Source organism: Cricetulus griseus, chromosome 2, assembly GCF_003668045.3.
Source record: "Cricetulus griseus strain 17A/GY chromosome 2, alternate assembly CriGri-PICRH-1.0, whole genome shotgun sequence".
In the NCBI taxonomy this organism is placed as follows: domain Eukaryota; kingdom Metazoa; phylum Chordata; class Mammalia; order Rodentia; family Cricetidae; genus Cricetulus; species Cricetulus griseus.
In genome coordinates, this window is record NC_048595.1 from 32,987,793 (window position 1) to 32,995,219 (window position 7,427).

The following is a 7,427-nucleotide window of genomic DNA, read 5'->3' on the forward strand; positions in this document are numbered from 1 at the left end:
ACCCTCGTCACCCTACTTCCTGCTCTCCAAAAAACTTCCACATTTGGTAAACAGCTTACCAAATCCACTGATTCCTGCGTTCTCTACCCTTCAGGAAAATAATGAGCTGTCCTCATTGCCATGGCAAAGCACCTCCTTTGTCCCCAGGGACACTGGATCTTATTCCGAGCATGCACACATGTTGAGACAGGGTCTATGTAGCTTTTGCTAGCCTGGGACTTGTTATGTAGAACAGGTTGACTTCAAACTCACAGGTATCTGCTTGTTTCTGCCTCCTGTATACCATGCCAGTTTTTTTTTTTTTTTTTTAAGAGCTATTTTATTTTTAACTATGTGTGTATATGTATGTCTTTGTGTGGGAGTGAAGTGCCCATAGAGTCCAGAAAAAGATGTTGATTGTCCCGGGGCTTGAGTTACAGGTGGTTGTGAAGTGTTGAATATGGATGGGTGCTGGGAACTGAACCTGCATCCTCTGAAAGAGCAGTCAGTGCTCTTAACTTCTGAGCCATCCCTCCAGCCCTCACCTACCCCATTCTTTATTCTACTTTCTGTGAGAAGGCATTCCCACCCTAAAGTAAGAACAAATGAACATTTTGTATTTTATTATTTTTAGGGAGGACACACAGTTTCACTAGAAACAATGATTTTTCTCACACAGTAGAAAAAAGGCCTTTTTAAAAAATCTGCTGTTCCAGATGAAAAGTCTACCCAGCAAGCACTGGGCCAGTTCTGAGAGGAGGAACCAGTGTGGTGAAGTTACCTACAGGAAGTTCAGTGCAGAGTTCTCTACAAGTCTTGTTTAATTCTGTGAGACTCCAGGGCCTCTGACTCAGATGCCAGCTGCCTCACTCTCCAGGTGGCTGCATTTGCTTACAGAACTCATCAAACTGCTGCTGCTCCAGCTCCGTCATGACTCTGTTGAGAGCGTAGATCTGGATGGAGAAGAGATACATTAGCAATGGAAGCCGCTGTGGAGGCTGCAGCAAATACTGGAATTTCATCAGGAGGGGCCTGTGAGGCAGTGACAGGATGGGAGAGCAGCTTCCGCTGGTGGAATGAAGCGAGCAGCAGTGAGGCAAGGGGCTTGGTCTTTAGAGGATGGTGCCCGACAAGTCTAAGGGAACAGCACAGGACCACTCCCAGAAATTCAAGTGTATATGGGGGAACTGGGGACTTGGACAGACAAGAGTGTCAGACTTAAATGCCAGGCCAAGGAGTCTGGACCTTCACCTGCAGGCTCCAGAGAGTAGCAGACATGAGTATGCAGAGACAACCCAACTCCATCTGGGCTTTGGACAGGATGACTGGAGGCCAACTGGGGTGGTGGTGAAGTAGGGATTATCAACTACTTAGGAGGCATTTGTAGAAGTCCAGAGAGGAGGCAGCTGTGGGAACATGGCCTAGTGAAGGCCACGTACGAGAGAAAATTTTGAAAACATGCCAAGCTTGATGATGGACATTGTCCTCTGACCCCTGCACATGTTCCATGACACATAAATGTAGCAAGGAAAAATGTTCAGGGGAGAGAGCCCGTCACAGAATATAGTGTCCACTGCCAATCTAAGAAATAGAACTTGGGGCCAGAGAGATGGCTCAAGGTTAAGAGCAGTTGTGCTCTGGCAAAGGATCTGGGTGGTTCCCAGAACCCACATGGCAGCTCACAACTGTCTTTAACTTCAGTTCTAGGGGATCCTATGCCCTCATGGAGCCTCCATGGGCACCGCTCACTTACATGGTTCACAGACATACTTGCAGGCAAAACACTCATAAAAAATAAAGGTATCTGAGAGGTACTTGGGAGGCAGAGGAAGGTGGACCTTTCTGAGTTTGAGGTCAGTCTGGTCCACATAGTGAGTTCCAGGCCTATATAATAGAGACCATGCCCCAACAAAACAAAATCTGAGAGGCCAAAGGGAAAGAACTTGGGGTGGTTCAGCAGCTAAGGGCACTGCTACTCTTACCATGGAACTGGGGTTCAGTTCCCAGCACCCATGCTCCAGGGACAGACAGACAGACAGACAGACAGACAGACAGACACACACACACACACACACACACACACACACACACCCCTTAAAAAAAAAAAAGGCTGGGTGTGGTAATTCATGTCTTTAGTCACATCACTCTGGACTCTGGAGGCATAGGCAGACAGATCTCTGTGAGTTCAAGGCCAGCTTGGTCTACATAAAGAGTTTCAGCCTCTGTAGAGATACTTTTATTTTATTTTATTCTTTGGTTTTTTGAGACAGGGTTTCTCTGTATTGCTTTGGAGCCTGTCCTGGATCTCACTCTGTAGACCAGGCTGCCTTGGAACTCACAGAGATCCATCTGCCTCTGCCTCCTGAGTGCTGGGATTAAGTTGTGTGCCACCAACGCCTGTCAGTGAGATACTATCTTAAACTAAAACACTTGAAGCCAAAGAGAGGCACATAACTAAAAATTCAGAAATATGTAAAATGAAGAGACTTACTGTTATGGAAACATCATTTTAAGAGTCCATACTACAGAGGAGTAGTGAGTTCATATAGAACTACAAAGCAATGATTAGCATAAACTTAAAACATGACCAGATATGCTGGACCTTCCAAGTTACTGGTCTTTTTCCCTTTTACTCTTTTCCTTTTCTTTCCTTTCCTTCCCTTCCCTTTCCCTTCCTTCCTTCCTTTCTTTCTTTTTCTTTTTTTCTTTGAGACAAGGCCTCATTCTGTTACTCAGGCTGGTCTTGAACTCATGTTGTTGATCCACCTCCATCTCCCAAATGCTGTGACTATAGTTATGTGCTACTGGGCTTGCTTCAAGTTCAGTTTCTTAAGCTGAGTGATAGATACGAGTAATGTGGGAAATTACCAATATGGAATCAGGTAAAATACAAGGGAATTTAATAGGGAAAAGCCTTACTTACAGAGTGACCCAGCCAGCCTGCAGGGCAGCAGTAAGTACAGCAAGCCAAAGATGAAAGCGAAAACAGGGCTGCCACGTAAGCGCCCCTCACTCTTAAACTTTCCCTACATCACGCACCGTGGTCAAGCACACCTGTAGCCAGCCCCTAAGCAGGCGTGGCTACAGCATCCCCTACATAGCAGGGTGTTTTTTCTTCTTTAAACAATACATAGTTACACATATACTTTATATTTAAAAAGCAGAAAAGTCTCTGCTTTGTAGGCTTGACACCTGCCAGCCTTTGTGATTTGTGTTTTACTTTCTGTTCTGGGACTGGCAGGGATATTCAGGAGACCTCCCAGTCAAAGATGCAGAATGGCAGGAGAAAGGGGGAAATAAGCAGGGCACAAAGAGATTTAAAATGTTCAGGTGTCTGAGCCAAGAGAGAGACGCATGGTCTAAAGGGAGGGGTCATAGCAATGTGATGTGCTACTTCCCTGCCAAATGAGCCTCCATTCCCTTGCATGCGTCCTTCCTAGGATACGGCATCTTTATCCCTTCCTGCCGAGGAGGTGCTGGCACATTCCTATCAATGACTCCATTCCATTCCAGGGAACACAGACTAAATAGCAAGACAGCTGTTGGGGAAGCAAATAGTGGACTGGGGGCTGGGGGTATAGCTTAGTGGTAGAGCACAAGGCACATACAGACCCTGGGTTTAAGCCCCAACATGATAGAAACAAAACCAAGAGACAACCAAGTAGGAAGCACTGCTCTGACCACGGGCCTGCCCTTATTGACTCTGGTCACACCACTTCTTATTCCAGGAGGACTCACAAAGGGTTAACTGGGAAATAGTAACACCTGCCTCAGCATTTGCTCACACATGTGCAGGCCTCGCTCAGGCTGACATAGCAGGAGCTAACAGGTGCCAGCTGCTGCTGGTATGCACCTCCAACCTGACACTTCAGCAAGAGAATATGGACACAACCAGCTGGTCCCGCTATGTCCACGTGGTAAGAGCGCATTGGCTGCTTAGAAGCAATGGTGACTCCAGATCGTGATCACTGCTGGGTATCAAACACCTTCTGTGTGCCAGGCACTGGGTTAAGGGCTTTCCATATGCAATTTCTATTCCTTATAATACTGTGATGTAGATACATCACCCTCATTTTCCCCAGACATCAAGAAAGTGATGTTCAGAAGTATTTTTTCCAAGATCATATGGGAAGAACGAATGGAAGCCAGAAAAGCAGATGCCAATAAGGTTAGGAACAGTGCCCTTCACATCGATCTTTCAGTGTGCACGGTGCACACTGTTTGAGGGGCTGTTTCTTGCAGTTCCCCTTGAACTGTCTGCTAAAGCACAAAGCTTAAGATCATTTTGGATCTGGGTGAAGAAGGGGCACATTTATTTATCGAATGGCAGAGCAGGGCTTTCAGATGACCTGCCTTAGTACATGGGGAGGCTCTGGGGTGCAAAGCAGCTTCAGACCTGCTCCTGAGTTTATTGTGATTATTGGAATGCACACTCTATGAAGGCAGGGACTGTTCTGTTTTGTCCAGTCACATGTCTCTAGTCCATACACTACTGCAGAAGCCAGATATTTGCTTACTAAATGGAACCAATAAACAACGTTTGACAACATCAACTGTCAGAGCGAAAGGAACAGTAAGTGCCTCACACTATCAACAGGGGTGCAGGCTTGAGGAATCCCTCTGAAAGCTATTTGGCAATGTCTAGGAAAATTGAAATGGCACTTGGTAATTTTTCTAGTCAAATATATGACAAATTCTAGCACAGGTGCCAAGGAAATACCTAGAAGTTTTTCAGCACAAATGTTTGTAAAAAGCAAAACTGTAAGTAATTACAATATCCATTACAGGAGGAGTGGGTAAATACACTAAATACGGTGGCTCAGGACTGGAGAGAGGGCTCAGTGGTTAAGAGCACTTGCTTCTCTTTCCAAAGGACCCTGGTTCTATTCTCAGCACCTACGTCAGGTGGCTCATAACCACCTGTAACTCTAGCTCTAGGGCATCTGATGCCCTCTTATGGCCTCCATGGGCACCTGAACTCATGTTCACATACCCATCACCGACATAATTAAAAATAAATCTTTTTTAAAAAGGCTTATAGACACTATAAAGAACAAAGAGGCCGGGTGTTGGTGGCACATGCCTTTAATCCCATCACTCGGGAGGTAGAGGCAGGTGGATGAGTTTGAGACCAGCCTGGTCTACAAGAGCTAGTTTCAGGACAGCCTCTGAAGCCACAGAGAAACCCTGTCTTGAAAAACCAAACCAAAACAAAACAAAACAAAAAAAGCAGATTCTTAAAAGAGTTAATGTGAATATTTCTAAAATGCAATGCAAACAAAATGCAAATGCAGAGATAATGTATTCATCTATTTGAATGAAAATGCATCTTAAAAAGGAGGGAGGGACCTGAGTAGTGGTGGCACAGGCCTTTAATCCCAGCACTCAGGAACCAGAAGCAGGGAGATCTCTGTGAGTTCAAGGCCACCCTGGTCTATAAAGTGAGTACCAGGACAGCCACAGCTACACACAGAAACCTCTAAAAAAAAAAAAAAGGCTTACCCATCGGGAGGGAGAAAAAGTATAAGACAAATAGTCAAAGGGGACATCAAATTTAGGTGACTTTATTTATCTTAAAATTCTAGGAAAATTCAATACCAGTGACCACTACCCATCTGAGAGAAGAATAAATACCAAGTGTTTTCTGTACTTTAAACTTTCTCAAAAACACATGCCACAAAGAGGCAGAAAAGACCAGCAAGCTTATTCCTGATACTACATATTAAAATACCCATGTCTGGATGGGGCTCATTAGCAGTGTAAATATTTTAAAGCTTTTTATTCTTAAAGTGATTAAGTGTTGGGAGAACAAAGAAACACTGGTGGGCTCAAACCTTACGTGGTTATAAGCAGACACTTAAAAACTGGTGGTGGTGGTGTGTGTCCGTGCATGCCACAGAAAGTGTGGAGGTGAGAGGGCAGTTGTGAGTAGCACCTCTCCTCTTTTTCCTATATATGGGTTCCGAGGAACCCACTCGGGTAGTCAGACTTCTGCAGCAGGCACTTTTACCATCTCACCCACTAACTAGCTACTTTTTGCACCAAATGCACATGTGTAACTGGTTCACTGGACACACAAGCACTTCATGAATCCTCATTCATTCATTCATTCATTCATTCATTCATTCGTATTCGCCTCCCCGCTCTGATCCCTCCCTCATCCACGGCTGCTTTTTCTCTTTTCATGTGTTCCTCAGATCCCTAGCACAAAAGCTCAGTGCCAGGAGCCATCTAGAGACCTGGTACAGGTTGGGATTCTGACACTAACTTGACCTGTGACTCCTGGTTTCCGCTTCACCATTCTGGACCTTGATGGCCTCTCTGCCCCTGAAGACAAGCAGAAACCCCTAGTAAAGTTTTCTCTCCTGTGTTTTCTTCCATCACCTTCTCCCGCTGACTCAAGCACACAGAGTCCCCTCCTTAGTCTCACCTCTGCTCTTTGTCTTTGCTTCAGCTCCTGCTGGGCAGATTTCTGCTTAGTCTTCTCCACTCTGAAGGCAGGTTCTTTAACTTTGGATTTTTCTTTCCGGGCAGGTGGATCCATGGCTTGGCTTGTGAATGCTTCTTGGTCAGCTCTGACCTGATGGCACAAAAAGAGAACCGCTTGCTAGTCTTTCTCCCAACTCCCTAGCTGGCAATGAGGCAGTCCCTGGAGTCCCACTGCCAGCACCTCGCTGTGCGTTCCTAGTCGAGTCTCCTCCTCACTTCTGAGTCTCAGTTTTCTGCACAATGGGCCAGCAGTCATTTCCTGGGCCTTTCCCTACCAACACCGGGTGAGCAGCGGATGAGAAGGCAGCTCCAACCCGGGGGCGTGCGCCACGGCCGAGTTTTTGAGGCCGAGGGGCAAAGCCACTCGGTCCACGGCAGCGCCCTCAGCCAGCCCCGCCCTCCCGGCCCCTCCGCAGCAAGATGGCGGCTCGGGGGTCCGCGCCCTTCCCTACCCGGCCTCGTTCTCCCGGCCTCCGCCACGTCGCAGACCAGCCCCCACGCGGGGATCACCCTCGCCTTCCCCTTCCGCGGGACCGGAGCAGCCAGCCCCGCTGCCCTTGAACTGGGCGGGCCGCGCCGGGGAGGGCGGGGCCGCGGCCTAAGGTAGCCCTCCCGCAGAAGCCACTGCGCGCGCGCAGAGAGCTCGCCTGGGCGTGGCCGGACCGGGAGGGGAGGAGTCGGAGGCGTGTAGGGCGGGGCCAGTGGCTGGAGGGCAGGATCTGAAACGGGAGGGGCGGGGCCTGTGGCTGGGACATTCTTACAAGTAACCAAAGCTTTTCTCGGGCGGCGGCGTCTGGTTTCTGGGACAACTGCGAGGCTTTGAAAGGCGAAATCTGATTCCTGGAATTGGAATTGGTTAGCACTGGAATTCTGAGCATCAGGTTCTAAATCCAAAAAGTCAGGATTGATGATTGCTTCCTTCCTGATTTACGGGTCTATAAGGAGGATCAAATGGGATC

General features: G+C 47.5%; 1 protein-coding gene across 2 annotated transcripts; it reads right to left on the reverse strand.

Annotated features, from left to right (window-relative positions):
* Nucleotides 1–575: 575 nt before the first annotated feature.
* LOC118237654 (small vasohibin-binding protein) lies at nucleotides 576–7,080 on the reverse strand. Of its 2 annotated transcripts, XM_027399081.2 has the most exons (4): nucleotides 6,921–7,080; nucleotides 6,650–6,739; nucleotides 6,410–6,559; nucleotides 576–932 (listed from the first exon to the last, which is right to left on the reverse strand). In XM_027399081.2, the coding sequence occupies exons 2-4, from the start codon at nucleotides 6,722–6,724 to the stop codon at nucleotides 846–848; spliced, it is 312 nt and encodes a 103-aa protein (XP_027254882.1). In that variant the 5' UTR covers nucleotides 6,725–6,739; nucleotides 6,921–7,080; the 3' UTR covers nucleotides 576–845. The 2 variants fall into 2 exon arrangements, with proteins under 2 accessions (XP_027254882.1, XP_027254883.1); XM_027399082.2 differs by lacking the exon at nucleotides 6,650–6,739 and having other exon boundaries at nucleotides 6,921–7,079.
* Between the last annotated feature and the right edge of the window lie 347 nt (nucleotides 7,081–7,427).

Coding starts and splice junctions, on each gene's coding strand:
- LOC118237654 (XM_027399081.2), bottom strand. CDS start 6,724: ATGACTGCTGGCCCATTGTGCAGAAAACTGAGACTCAGAAGTGAGGAG. Junction 6,560..6,649: donor GACTAGGAACGCACAGCGAG/GTGCTGGCAGTG, acceptor TTGTGCCATCAG/GTCAGAGCTGACCAAGAAGC. Junction 933..6,409: donor AGCAAAGACAAAGAGCAGAG/GTGAGACTAAGG, acceptor TTCTCCATCCAG/ATCTACGCTCTCAACAGAGT.